The sequence below is a fragment of the Doryrhamphus excisus genome, linkage group LG2 (assembly GCF_037039965.1).
Source record: "Doryrhamphus excisus strain RoL-2023G ecotype Guam linkage group LG2, RoL_Dexc_Guam_v1.1, whole genome shotgun sequence".
NCBI classification, from domain to species: Eukaryota; Metazoa; Chordata; class Actinopteri; order Syngnathiformes; family Syngnathidae; genus Doryrhamphus; species Doryrhamphus excisus.
In genome coordinates this window covers 19,670,223-19,683,713 of record NC_136358.1, presented here as the reverse complement: position 1 = coordinate 19,683,713, position 13,491 = coordinate 19,670,223, and the positions used below count along the sequence as shown (strand labels likewise).

At 44.2% G+C, this 13,491-nt stretch overlaps 3 protein-coding genes across 8 annotated transcripts; 2 read left to right on the top strand and 1 right to left on the bottom strand.

The window, feature by feature from the left end:
• Positions 1-108: 108 nt before the first annotated feature.
• On the bottom strand, positions 109-5,133 carry LOC131132197 (uncharacterized). 5 transcript variants are annotated; one of them, XM_058077597.2, is made up of 7 exons: positions 4,978-5,053; positions 4,216-4,418; positions 4,054-4,146; positions 3,780-3,986; positions 3,585-3,702; positions 2,525-3,034; positions 109-1,827 (listed from the first exon to the last, which is right to left on the bottom strand). In XM_058077597.2, the coding sequence occupies exons 1-7, from the start codon at positions 4,979-4,981 to the stop codon at positions 371-373; spliced, it is 2,592 nt and encodes an 863-aa protein (XP_057933580.2). In that variant the 5' UTR covers positions 4,982-5,053; the 3' UTR covers positions 109-370. The 5 variants fall into 5 exon arrangements, with proteins under 5 accessions (XP_057933580.2, XP_057933582.2, XP_057933585.2 ...); XM_058077599.2 differs by lacking the exon at positions 4,978-5,053 and adding an exon at positions 4,730-4,895 and having other exon boundaries at positions 4,216-4,412; XM_058077602.2 differs by having other exon boundaries at positions 110-1,827; positions 5,050-5,133.
• Positions 5,134-5,372: 239 nt separating this feature from the next.
• Positions 5,373-6,954, top strand: washc3 (WASH complex subunit 3). Its single transcript, XM_058077801.2, has 6 exons — positions 5,373-5,570; positions 5,756-5,854; positions 5,920-5,985; positions 6,055-6,186; positions 6,249-6,353; positions 6,430-6,954. The coding sequence occupies exons 1-6, from the start codon at positions 5,520-5,522 to the stop codon at positions 6,586-6,588; spliced, it is 612 nt and encodes a 203-aa protein (XP_057933784.2). The 5' UTR covers positions 5,373-5,519; the 3' UTR covers positions 6,589-6,954.
• A 1,121-nt stretch (positions 6,955-8,075) lies between these two features.
• LOC131132295 (troponin I, slow skeletal muscle-like) lies at positions 8,076-13,265 on the top strand. 2 transcript variants are annotated; one of them, XM_058077802.2, is made up of 9 exons: positions 8,076-8,193; positions 8,314-8,411; positions 10,308-10,491; positions 10,659-10,690; positions 12,323-12,364; positions 12,446-12,577; positions 12,652-12,741; positions 12,814-12,996; positions 13,057-13,265. In XM_058077802.2, exons 4-9 carry the CDS (start codon positions 10,670-10,672, stop codon positions 13,156-13,158), a joined length of 570 nt encoding a protein of 189 aa, XP_057933785.1. In that variant the 5' UTR covers positions 8,076-8,193; positions 8,314-8,411; positions 10,308-10,491; positions 10,659-10,669; the 3' UTR covers positions 13,159-13,265. The 2 variants fall into 2 exon arrangements, with proteins under 2 accessions (XP_057933785.1, XP_078643611.1); XM_078787485.1 differs by lacking the exon at positions 8,076-8,193 and having other exon boundaries at positions 12,266-12,364.
• Positions 13,266-13,491: the final 226 nt, after the last annotated feature.

Here is a 13,491-nt window from a genome sequence, read left to right as displayed (position 1 = left end):
TCTTTATTTTTGGAAATTTTCAACTTTTTTATTATAAATATAAATATTTTGACTAATTTGAATGTTTGAAGAATTATAGCAAATGTTTTTTACATAAACAAGCCGTGGCGGTGCTCGATGACAAAAGAAGCCCGTTTATTTTTGAACGTAGCTCGTCTTTGCCCCGTGTCTGCGTTAACAAAATGGCATGGCAGTGGCATAAAAATATCTTCCATTTGTTTGGAATGGCATGGGTGACTACATGTTCCTTTATGACATAATATTTGATTTTTATTCTTTCTTGACATCTGACTAGTATCGCTATCGTACGGCGATTGAAAGTATTGGATGCCTTCAGGCGATGTGCCGCTATGGCCTTGGAGCCCGTCAATCATTCGGCTGCTTGTCCTTCCTCGTCGTGCGTCTCCATGTGTTTCTCGAGTTTGGCCTTGGACGGGAAGTTCTTCCTGCACTTCCCACAGCTCGGCCTGGGCGGCTTCACGCCGGCGTGGCTGCGCTTGTGCCACGCCAGCTCCGACGAGCTCTTGAACCTGAGCCGGCAGGAGTCGCAGGAGTACGGCTTCTCGCCGGTGTGGACGCGCTGGTGCAGCTGCGCCTCACCGGGGGTGAGGAAGGTCTTGTCGCAGTAGCTGCACGGGAAGGGCCTCTCCCCCGTGTGGATGAGGTGGTGTCGGGTGAGCGCGTAGGGTTTGGCGAAGCCCTTGCCGCAGTAGGCGCAGGGGTAAGGGCGGACGCCAGTGTGCGAGATCACGTGCTCCTGCTGGGTCTTCTTGCTCTTGAAGCGTTTGTGGCACTGCGGGCAGGCGTAGGGCTTGTCGTCCACGTGCGACCTGTGATGTTTGGAGAGCTCGCCTTGGGACAGGAAGGTCTTCCCGCACTGGGAGCACAGGAAGGGCTTCTCCCCCGTGTGCATCCTCTCGTGTCGGGCCAGCACGGACGCCAGCGTGAACGTCTTGTCGCAGTGCGAGCACTGGAAGGGGCGCTCGCCGGTGTGGACGCGGAGGTGCTGCACGAGCATGAAGCGCAGCGAGAACCGTTTGTTGCACTGCCCGCACTTGTGCGGCCGCTCCCCCGTGTGCGTGGCCAGGTGCCGCTTCACGTCCGACTGCCGCGTGTACGTCTTGTCGCAGTGCGGGCACTTGAACTGCCGCTTGACCTGATGGCTCTGCCGGTGCAGGGAGCGCGCCAGAAGCGAGTCGAAACCCTCGCCGCACTGCAGGCACACGTAGCGCTTGGCGGCCACGTGCGACGTCCGGTGCTCCAGGAGCTCGCCGGCCGAGGCGAAGCTGCGGCTGCAGATGGAGCAGATGTGCGGCAGGCGGCTCTCGCCCGAGTGGGAGCGCTTGTGGTGGGCGGTCAGCGCGCGCAGGTTGGCGAAGGTGGCGCGGCAGGGCGGGCAGGCGAAGGAGACGGCGGCGGCGTGCGACTTGCTGCGGTGCTTGGCCAGGTCCCACGAGTGCTGGAAGGTGCGCTCGCACTGCCGGCAGCGGAAGGGCCGCTCGCCCGTGTGGGTGAGCTGGTGTCGCCTAACGTCGGACGTGCGTGTGAAGGTCCTGCCGCACGTCGGGCAGGTCAGTCTGCTCACGCGGTCCTCTTTGACGGGCGCACCTTCTGGCTGCGCTGCGCCTCCTTGGGGGAAAAGTTTAATGGATGTAAAAATCTCATCCGTGATGCAGGGAGTCGGAGGCACCTTGGCTCCGGAGAGCTTCCGGTATTCCTCGGTGGGAACGCTCTGCATGTGGAAGTGGGGAGGGCTGTTGTCTTCGGAGTGGTGGAAGGGACACTGGGAGCATGAGAAGATGATGGAGGTCGTCTCGTCCGAGTCCCCTGCAGGTCATATGGGTGAAAGGCGTGTTTATGATCAAGAACTAGTTCTTTTGACCCAACTGAACGGGTATTTTATGGGCAGTTCATTCATTTGCAAAAAAGAACTAGTTCTTTTGACCCGACTGAACGGGTATTTTATGGGCGGTTCATTTGTTCGCAAAAAAGAACTAGTTCATTTGACCCGACTGAACGGGTATTTTATGGGCGGTTCATTCGTTCGCAAAAAAGAACTAGTTCATTTGACCCAACTGAACGGGTATTTTATGGGCGGTTCATTCATATGCAAAAAGGAACTGGTTCTTTTGACCCGACTGAACAGGTATTTTATGGGCGGTTCATTTGTTTGCAAAAAAGAACTAGTTCTTTTGAACCGCTCGTTCACGAACGCCACACCACTATTCATTCATTCATTTTCTACCGCTTATCCTCACAAGGGTCACGGGGGGTGCTGGAGCCTATCCCAGCTGTCTTGGGGCGAGAGGCGGGGTATACCCTGGACTGGTGGGCCAGCCAATCACAGGGCACATATAGACAAACAACCATTCACACTCACATTCATACCTATGGACAATTTCTAGATTAATCGATGACAGAAATAATCGTTTAACCCGGCCCTAATGCCAAGTAGCGTGAACACGGAGTGGCTCCATGTTGGCGTGCAGCCATGCTAATATTTATCAGCTGCTGCTCATCTTACCCTTGTCGCTTCCTTTGACGGCGATCACACACGAGGCAGCAGCCTCGTTTGACGGCGTTTGACGGACAGGAGGAAGTTCAGTGGCGGCGTGCGTCATTTCACCTTCGCCAGCGGCGTCGCTTCTCACGTCACCCGATTGAACATCATCTTCCAGTGTACTCAGAACGCAGTCTTCTTGATCTTCTGAAGCTGCGTCGTCGTTTTCCAGGCTCTCCTTCCTTACGGCGAATGTTTTAGTCAGGGTCTCCAGCGCCCTGGCCACCCCCACGGTCTCCTGGGGTGTCACCTCTTCCTCGTAGAAACACGTCTGAACGTCCGCCGCCACCACCGCCGCCTCCGATGCCCCGACTTCCACCTCGGTGTAGACCGTGACCACGCTGTACTGCTCGGGGTTCAGGATGCTGGCGTAGTTGTGAACCAGTTCCGGTGCGACGGAGAGGTTGGCTTTGTGGGAGGGCGGGATGGACAGAGCGGACATGATGCAGCCGCCAAGGGCGGTGGAGTTGCCGTCTGGAAGAACAACGACAAGGAGATGACACTGCTTGATCAGAAGTATTATTTCATCTTATTCTGTCTACTATTTTGAGTAATACAAGTGGAAAGCCATTTCACAAAGTACCCAATGTACTGCCAACGTGTGAGTTTATATTATCCTACTTGGATCTATTATATCTTCTTATATTATATTAATGTAATGGTTTAATTTCATTTGAACATGCATCAGATTACAATTGAATGCATCCCATAATCAGTTCACAGTTCCACATGTCCAAAAGGAGTAGGAAGAAGCAAAGCTTATTAAATCCTACCCCTCCATCTGGTACTTTTACAATCAGTAACTGTTACATTTGTTCACTTCCTGCTTTCCTAATCTAGTTTTAGTTTTATAATTTTAGTTTTATTTTATTTTTTTTGTCCCGTACCGAAGTACGAGGTGATATGACCATACAATCACCATCTACTATACAGAGTAATAGAAACCTTAAGACTGTAGGGGTGTTATTATAAGGCTCTAATAATATTAAAAAGCATATTAATCTACTTTCCCAAGTGTACTTACGGGGCATTTTAAAAAGTGCGGCGTTCTGGCAGTGCTGAAAGATCAAGCCCAGCTCTTCCCTCGTGGACTGGACACATTCATCCAATAAGGCGGGACCTGAGCCCAGCCAGGCTGCGGTCTGGAATCAAACACACTCATTTGGTTCATTTGTCAAAATCCAGACACTTTAAAAGTCAAGAATGGTGGATTGAGTACCTGCTCCAGGTCCAGTATTGGAAGCAACTTCTCCAGCTTTGAGAGCAGTTCCCACAGTAGAACGTGCAGAGCAGCGTCGTACTTGGCTCCATACTCTACGGGGAAGACCTCCTGGAAGAAGTACGCTCGCTCGGCTGGGTCTTTCAGGAGGCTCTGAACCAGGGCCACAAACGTGGACTCTGCAGCTTTCACCTCCGCATCGCCGTGCTGCAACACATTTAGGGAACTCACTAAAACGTCCATCCGAACTTGATCACGTCTTCCGTGAACTTACATCTGAGGTCAGCGGGAGGTTCTCCAAGTGTGCCTGGATCTTTTGAGAGTCAACACAACCTCGGGCGGAGCCTTTGCACAGTTCCAGGATCAGCTGCGATGGAAAAAAAAACAGCATTGATAATCGATACAGCGTTTTTGGTGCAATAGAAAATGAACATACCCGAGCTCTGAGGCCCAGAATGAGCTGAGCCGTCTGCTTTTGGTTCATGATTCCAGGCAACGCATCGGTCAGCGTGTGCACAAACTCTTGGAGTTTATGGTAATTCATCACATCCTTCTGCTTTGCCAGTTGCCACATGGCGGCCCAGCGAAGCTGCAGTGGAGGCACCAGGAGGCGCAGCAGCGAGAGAGGCAAGCCTGGATCTGAAATGGTAAGAGGTCAGAGGTCATGACACTCTTCCGGGACACCTGCACACCATTCTATCACATCCACAACTGAATTCTGCATGTAGTTGTAGCAGCTACGGTGCAATATCAGCTGAAAAGCATTCCCTGGAGTAAATATGTCAACGTGGCTTAGATTTAAACAGACAATCTCCTGAAATAATTCTCGTCAGCAGTTGCAGTATGTCTTTGCATGTTAAAAGTGCAAGCGCAACACTCTTTGACTCTGGAGCCAACATCCACACAACGCAGTTTCTACGACAAAGATAATAAATCACTCAAATACATACGGCTCATTTTCCAGTCAATTTTCAAGAACGTCCAATATCATGAAGCGGATTTTCATTTGGTCTTGATAGAATAATATAACATGTAGTTCAATTTCACTGGCTAGCATGCGTTATCACGACGCAAGTGTCCATTTCCCCAAAGTCACTCTCCAACGTTTCCGGTTTTCATAATAAGACTTCCTGTAATACGAGTCATAAATCCGTGAAATGTGCCTTCATTATAGTCAACATATCTGTCATGCACTTACACATTTACGCGTTAGTTTGAAAGAAATAGCCAGTTCCGTGTCATTTTCAGAGTTAGCTAACAGTTAACTCACAGTTCCTGGTTTCACGTGACGTCACATCTGGTTGTTTTCAGCCCCGCCTTAAGGAGAAAGGCGGCAAATAAGAGGACACGAAACTAAAAGTCATGTAAAAATCAGAGCAAAATTACGAGCAAGCAATTCCAACGACGTATTCACTTGAATATCTAATATACTGTACAAACATACTGTGTATGAAGCCGTAGTTTATGCTTCCCCACCCCCAGAAGTGCCTCTCGGTCACGTGGTTGAAACCCAATAATACCGGAAGTTATTGACCGGATGTTATTGACATCCATTCGAGTAACTTCAACATAAAAGCAGGACACAGTAAATCCCGTCCTCGCGTGACGTACGTCACAAGACACGCGATAATACAGCTACGAGTCACATGAAAGAGTCACCAGTGTAGTTTTTCCCCTTCATGCTGAATGTAACGTCAAATAATTTGTATACATATCCGTGTCTTGTCTGGAGTAAGAGACATGGATGAGGACGGACTTCCGATTACGGGCTCCGGAGTTGATCTAACGACGGTAGGTGTCAAGCTAGCATGTTAGCTTAGCCGGGAAACCAATGTAAACAGCTAGTAGCTCTTGCTTCTGCAAGAATGCATAACAAATCGGAGCTGCTGAGCTGTAATTTTTCATAGCCAGAAGTAAATTGCATGAAATTACACGCATTTTCTGCAGTATTATAGTCTAGATTTTTTTCCCTGCAGGTTCCTGGCATTCAGCAGAGAAGAATTGTCGCTTTCCTCAACCAGTTCATCGTCCATACTGTTCGCTTTCTTAACAACTTCTCCACAGTGTGTGAAGAGGTTTGTACTTTTTATTCGCCTGCTTTGTGTTCATTTTGTGAGCTCACATGTTGTTTTCCACACAGAAACTTGCCAACATATCCCTCCGCATACAACAGATCGAAACCACGTTGTGCATTCTGGAGGCCAAGGTTGGTTCTTCTCCTTTTGCTCCATATCCACAAAGTCCTTAATTGAATACCTTCACATATCTTGAGCAGCTTTCCTCCATCCCCGGACTGGAGGACGTCACAGTAGATGGAGTAGGACCTGCCCCAACCGTCCAGACCAACGGAACCAGCGCTCCAAGTCAGACAGATGGTCCACCAGTTGTGATTGTTCCACCTTCAGAGGTAGAAACAGTCTCCTGGTGATCTTTATCTCCTTTACTCAGTTGTCATCGTCTTTATCGCAGGCTCCGAGTCCTCACAGCACTCCAGAAGATGTGATCAAGGAAGTAAACGTAATGACGGTAGCCAAGGACCCTCGCTACGCCAGATATCTGAAGATGGTTCAAGTGGTGAGAAGTACCTTCTATTAGATGACGATAAACCCCAAGTCATGTGTTTTCATCTGTGTGTTGCTGTTGATGGCAGGGCGTCCCAGTGATGGCCATCAGAAATAAAATGACCCTGGAAGGTTTAGACCCGGACTTGTTGGATAAGCCAGACGCCCCGGTGCCTGACGGAGGAGGACAAAGTGCACAGGATGTGGACGCCAACACTTCGGATAGCGAGTCGTCCTTTAGCGACTGACAATATTCCCCGCCGAATTAGATGTTTGGATGTTTACCGATTCCAAGTGCACTATCGTGTAGTGTAAAGCATTTCAGTTGCTATTCTACTACAACTATCACAGTCTTGAACGACACTCAAAATGTCAGAGGACGTTCTAGTTCTCCACCGAGCCCAATTAAGTCACAAGCATTTAACTGCAAAGTTGCAGAAATCTAACATGTTTGTTTTTAAGTAGATTTTCGCCCCCCCCGGGAGGGTGCCGCATTTAAAAACTTATTTTATTATAGTAACATCAGAAGCCGCTGTACTACTACGCATATGATTATTTTATTGAACTGTTTCAGCAACAGTTTAATTACTTGAAAAAAATAAAAATAAACTGTGCTCTTATCCTGTTTCATGCTCTCTCTGCCAGCATGTCAAACTTATACCTGCCACCAGAGGGCGGCAGGTACCACTGTAACCTTCACCATCGTTGAATTTGTTGAAAATGATTCAGATAATCCATTATTCCGAGCAATTATTCCATAAACACATAAATTGTTCGTATCTAGATTGGATGTTTATCAACAAACTTACCTTATCTTGTCCGAAACAGCTATACCGAGTTTTGAATGCACGTAAGTAAGATGTCTATCTCTGAGACGTTAGCCACGTCATGAACTCCGCTATAGAAATGCTTGTTTTCCACACTTCCGTTTCTCAAACTGTTCTTTCAGGGTTAATTTGAAAAAAATGTCCTTTGCTGGTAGCTTTTTAATATGTTAAGTCGGCTGCATCTTTCTTTGAATAATGGTTTTCGTTTCTTGTCTATCTGGAATCTTGGCTAGCGAATGCTAACCGGAAGTGTGTCGAATGGACGCTAAGTAGCTATTTTGACTGACATATGGGCAGTTTATGGACACAACCATTGAATCATTGTGAGTAATTCTATTTATTTCCATAGAAGTTAGAATTTATAATTTATTTTTACATAGAATTATTTACATAGAATCTATTTCCGGTTAGGTTTTATATCCATGTATGTTTAGCGATAGATCATGTCAACTTACAACGTTCAATTCAATCAATGGACAACGTACATACAAAATCATAGTCTTAAGTACAGTAAATATATATTTTCTTTATTTATAGCAGGAGGTAGCGCGTTGGGACTATTTGGGTCCCAAGTGTTACGCCGGCTGAAAAAGTGAGCCACCTGCTATAAGAGGCTGTGTCGACGCCTAGTGGTGGCCCGGTGAACTGAAGCTCTGCTGGAATAAAAATGGTAAACGCAACACGGGTTGCATTCATACTCCTGTTGTGAATGAATGTGAATTAATTGAGCAATCTGTGTTTATTTATTTACTTTTTTCTGGTCCAACTACACTTGTGACTCACATTAATGACTGTAATCTACAGAGTACCCGCGGGGAAAATAGCACAAAAACAGTGGCGCGCAATGCAGACAGAAAGATTTAGTAGGTCATGCTGGAGGCAACCTTTGAGGCCAAGTCAGGATTAGAGCCACATGCTGATGGCAGGCGTCCTGGATGGAGTCATGCATCAGCTGCTTTACCAGTCCAAACAAATCCTGGTCTTGTATGAAGGGTCCGAATGGATGAAAAAGCCCTGAAAGAGCAGGTGAGAGATCTTGCATGGTCCTTCTAGCACCATCTGCCTGCCTCCAACCAAAACATATTAGCCGTCCATAATGCTCCCATGCATCATTTGTTCTTTCTATGTTTGTGTGTTTGTGTGCAGGAGTTGGGTTGCTTCAGGAATAGCGCGTACACCTGCTCAGGATCACTGAAGGGAAGTGACAGAACACTCCAGATGGACAGACTTCCTGCTTTGAGCACGTAAGCTACGGCCGTGTAACACCATAGTAATGTCTGTTGTCGGCTCATGTTGGCTGTTTGGCAGAGCTGAGCTCCCATTGAAGATGTGGCCCATCTTAGCGACCACATGACCGAAAATGGGCTCTGAGACGGCTTTGGTGGGTGTACAGAAATACTTCATGGGTATTGGCTGGGGATCCGTGTTCCGGCCCAACCCGATATCCATTTTCCTGCTCAGGTCCTAATAATAATAATAATAATAATGATGATGATAATAATAAATAAGAATAAATAATAACAAATAATAATAACAAATAATAATAACAATAATAATAATAGTAATAATAGCTATAGTAATAATAATAATAATAGTAATAACAGTAATAGCAATAATAATAATAATAGTAATAATAATAATAGTAATAACAGTCAATAATAACAATAAAAATAATAATAATAAAAACAATAATAATGATGCTGATGATAAATAATAACAAATAATAATAACAATAATAATAATAGTAATAGTAATAATAGCTATAGTAATAATAATAATAGTAATAACAGTAATAGCAATAATAATAATAATAGTAATAATAATAATAGTAATAACAGTCATAATAATAGCAACAACAATAATAATAATAATAAAAGCGATGATGATGATGACGATAATAATAATAATAACAGTAACAATAATAATAGTAATAGCAATAATAATAATAATAATAATAATAAAAACAATAATGATGATGATGAACAGTAACAATAATAATAGCAATAATAATAATAATAATAATAGTAATTACAATAGGGCTTTCGCACTGGTCAGTGCTCGAGCCCTAATAATACAATAGTAATAATAATAATAGTAATAACAGTAATGATAACAATAACAACAACAATAATAATAATAATAGAATAATAATAATAATAATAACAATAATGGGCTGCATGGTGGTCGTGTGGTTAGCGCGCAGACCCCACAGCTAGGAGACCGGGGTTCAATTCCACCCTCGGCTATCTCTGTGTGTCTGGAGTGCATGCGTGGGTTTTCTCCGGGTACTCCGGTTTCCTCCCACATTCCAAAAACATGCTAGGTTAATTAGCCACTCCAAATTGTCCATAGGTATGAATGTGAGTGTGAATGGTTGTTTGTCTATATGTGCCCTGTGATTGGCTGGCCACCAGTCCAGGGTGTACCCCGCCTCTTGCCTGAAGACAGCTGGGATAGGCTCCAGTATCCCCCGTGACCCTCGTGAGGATAAGCGGTATAAAATGAATGAATGAATAATAATAATAATAATTACTAGATGCCTGCAGGCGTCCTGTCTCCCGATGGACTGGAATTTGACCTCCATTAGGGAGGCTATATTTGTCCCTTGTGGACATTGCTTAAAACTGTGAGCAGCCCTGAATGGAAAGTGAGTCCACCGTATCCTTCATCACATCAGGGTCATCGTCATCACATACAAACGATGTTACCCCCACGCAGTGTTTCAGCAGTGGCGAAGGTACTTTGCTGTGGTTTGTTGGGGGAGCAGCACCAGCAAAAAGGACGTAACCCGGATGGACAAAACGACGAGAAGCGGAACTCTAATTGTCCAACAGACTCCTCCAGTTCCGTTCCCACAGTGAACGCTACGGGGAAGCTACATTCATTCCATTATTATTATATTATTCTTGACTTGTGATGTCATCGTTTGACAGGATTCGAACATTCAGCAAATAGATCTGCAGTGATAGTAAAGCTCCGTGGTCGCAAAAGGCCCCCGGGGCATTAGTTCATGCATCTTTCATGCTTTTTTATATTTCATTGAGAACAACCCTCGTTGCCTTAATATTCCTAGATGCTATGAAATGCTAGCTCACGTAGCAACAATATGAATAAATCCATGCCAATTTCCTCCTACCCAGCATGCCTTCTAATGACACGACGGGCATGTCATATGTCACGCCTGGGCCCGTGCCAGCCCATTCTTTGTGGCCCGGGACGCCTCAACGGGCTGTCAGCTGCGGCAGTATAAAGGCCGCCCCATTGTTGGAGGGGTCCATTGTTGCAGAGGCGTTCTCCCTCCCAGCACGCGGGCAAACACCCCAGGTAAGACAACCGACTTTGGAGGCGTTTCGGGGTCCGTTTACGTCCATTTTGGAATCACAGCCGGAGGGAAACTTTTCTTTAATGGACAGGGAATATTTTGCTTGGTGAATATGAATATGAATAAGAATATCGCAGTCGTGACCGCCTCTTTGTTTTGTGGGTTGCAGGATCCCCAACAATGAACGCCAAGTGGGATAAGGTGAGTCCACGCTGCTAATCCTCCATTTTTGTGGAAGGGACATGCCGTCCTTTTTGCATGTAACCGTAGCAGAAGACCCGGCCGAGCTTATCTGTCGCCGTTCTTATCAGCTTTCATGTGAGCTTCACATTCTAAGAATACAACGTTTATCTTGGCCACAGCTGCGCCTCTGGGTTTCATACCATATATGACATGGGGTGGGCAGGGGGGTCGAAATGCCAGGAAATGACCGAAGGTTATGATCCTTAAGGATGATTTTTAAGGATGAAGCACAGTCCTGTTTTTATCCTTGGCATAAAGCATATATGACACAGACCGGGGGGTGTCCAAACTTTTTCCCCTGAGGGCCCCAAACAAAAATGGCCGCTTTGATATTTTTATGTATTTTCAAAATGTTATAAAAAGGATTAAAAAAAAATTACAAATATTTAAAGTCAGTGCTTTGTGTTATTAAGTATTTTATTTATGTTTTTATTTATTTTTTACGTGCTGCGGGCCAATAATAAACGAGCTGCGGGCTGCAACTGGCCCCCGGGCCGCACATTGGACACCCCCAAACACAGCCCGTTGGTGAGAAGCAACAGGGAAGTAAAAGCGCCAGGAAATAAGACAAATAAGACAAGTTTGTGCTCCTTATATTTCAGAATATAAAAGTATATATATTTTTATACGTATATATATGTCATATATCTCAGAATATTTTCAAATATATATATATATCTGAATATAGTAAAGTGTATAAGTATAAGTGTGTACATATATATATATATATTAGAATATAAGTTATTTTTCAAATATACATATATCAGAATATATATATATAATATAATATGTATTTTTCATATATATATATTTCAGAATATAAAAGTATATATGTATATATTTCATATATATCTGAATATTTTTCAAACATATATATATATATTAGAATATAAGTTATTTTTCAAATGTATATATATCAGAATATATATATATAATATAATAATATGTATTTTTCATATATATATATTTCAGAATATAAAAGTATATATATATGTATATATGTCATATATATCCAAATATTTTAAATAACATATCCAAATAACACACACACACACATATATATACATATATATAAGAATATAAAAGTGTATACATATATATCAGAATATAAAAGTTATTTTAAAAATATATATACATATACATCTCAGAATATAAAAGTCTATATCTCAGAAATCAGAATATTTTTCATATATATATATATCAGAATATAAAAGTATATATATATATATATATACATCAGATATAAAAGTATATATATATATATATCAGATATATCAGGATATTAAAAGTGTACATATATCATATATATATACTATATCAGAATATAAAAGTTATTTTTCAAATATATATATATATATATATATATATATATATATATATATACATACACACATATACATTGGTGATGTTTTTTGAGACATTTTCTGTATTTCTAAGCTAAAAATAAATTATAACAAATTTAGCAAACATAATTTTTACTGCTTATGATTTCTCCTTTATAATTTCCATTGGCATATTGTCCATATCCCAAAGTTGTTTCCTCGGATTGATTGTCATCATTGATTTCACTCCTGTGGTCAAATCCTGCAGCCAAAGTCCAAGATCTCAGCTTCTCGCAAGCTCTCCTTAAAAGTAAGTCGCTCTGTAACACTGAGACCGCTTTAGGAACTCCTGGAACTAGACCTCCGGGTTTACTGATGGATGTCCTAACAGATGCTCCTCCTGACGAGAGCTTGCGAGGACCTGGAGCGCGAGCGCCAGGACAGGGAGGAGGAGAAAGTGCGCTATCTGGAGGAGAAGTTGCCGCCTTTGCAAATGTCCGGGCTGTCGCTGGACGAGCTGCAGGTAAATAACTCAAACATGAGAGCATGTGCGGCTAAAATAAGATGTTGCGTCCGCCCCTCTCCCGGGGCCCCCAGGACCTGTGCAAGCAGCTGCACTCCCAGATAGACGTAGTGGATGAGGAGCGATACGACTGTGAATCCAAAGTGAACAAACACAACATCGACGTGAGTCTCCTCCCAGCAGCATCTCCATTCCTCCTCCTTCCAAGCGTCACATGTCCACTTCCTGTCAAGTAGATCCGAGAACTGAAGCTGAAGGTGCAGGACCTGGGCGGGAAGTTCAAAAAACCCGCTTTGAGAAAAGTGAGGGTGTCAGCCGACGAGATGATGAGGGCCCTCCTGGGCTCCAAGCACAAGGGCTCCATGGATCTCCGCGCCAACCTCAAGTCTGTGAAGAAGGAGGACGTCAAGCAGGACAAGGTATTTTTCAGAATCCCATGTGGACTCACAAAACTCTCACAGTGTTTTTTTCCTTACCAGGTTCTCACAAGCGAGGTGGGTGACTGGCGTAAGAACGTGGAGGCCATGTCGGGCATGGAGGGACGCAAGAAGATGTTTGACACGGGCGGAGCCGCACAGTGAGAGTCGGATGGGGAAAGGAAAAGTACACTTTTTGGGAATTTACACTATCTCCAGCTACAAAGCCGTCTAATAAATTATCCCAAAATTCCAAGCATGTCGCATTTTCATAACGTGCTAGCCTAGCTTACAGCAATGTTGTTAACATGGAAGAACTACTTTTCAGGCGTAGTGACACAGTGCCGCCCTCACGAGGCCCCAGTGACACCTTTTGATGGTCTTCCATGGCGGTGTGAGGGAACAGCTGATATTCTATCCCGTTACACGCATCATCATCATCATCATCATCCGTGAGTCACACAGGATGGATGGGGACCAACGCTTTCCCCGCCTCAA

What these genes read in the sequence shown, in the direction of transcription:
- LOC131132197 (XM_058077596.2), bottom strand. An exon ending in ACCTCCCGCTGACCTCAGAT is followed by an intron (nt 3,987 to 4,053) that starts GTAAGTTCACGG and finishes AATGTGTTGCAG; the next exon opens with CACGGCGATGCGGAGGTGAA. An exon ending in CGTCAAAGGAAGCGACAAGG is followed by an intron (nt 1,828 to 2,524) that starts GTAAGATGAGCA and finishes TATGACCTGCAG; the next exon opens with GGGACTCGGACGAGACGACC.
- washc3 (XM_058077801.2), top strand. Translation starts at nt 5,520, where the DNA reads ATGGATGAGGACGGACTTCCGATTACGGGCTCCGGAGTTGATCTAACG. An exon ending in CCGGAGTTGATCTAACGACG is followed by an intron (nt 5,571 to 5,755) that starts GTAGGTGTCAAG and finishes TTTTCCCTGCAG; the next exon opens with GTTCCTGGCATTCAGCAGAG. An exon ending in TGTGCATTCTGGAGGCCAAG is followed by an intron (nt 5,986 to 6,054) that starts GTTGGTTCTTCT and finishes TATCTTGAGCAG; the next exon opens with CTTTCCTCCATCCCCGGACT.
- LOC131132295 (XM_058077802.2), top strand. Translation starts at nt 10,670, where the DNA reads ATGAACGCCAAGTGGGATAAG. An exon ending in CTCGCAAGCTCTCCTTAAAA is followed by an intron (nt 12,365 to 12,445) that starts GTAAGTCGCTCT and finishes ATGTCCTAACAG; the next exon opens with ATGCTCCTCCTGACGAGAGC. An exon ending in TGAACAAACACAACATCGAC is followed by an intron (nt 12,742 to 12,813) that starts GTGAGTCTCCTC and finishes CCTGTCAAGTAG; the next exon opens with ATCCGAGAACTGAAGCTGAA.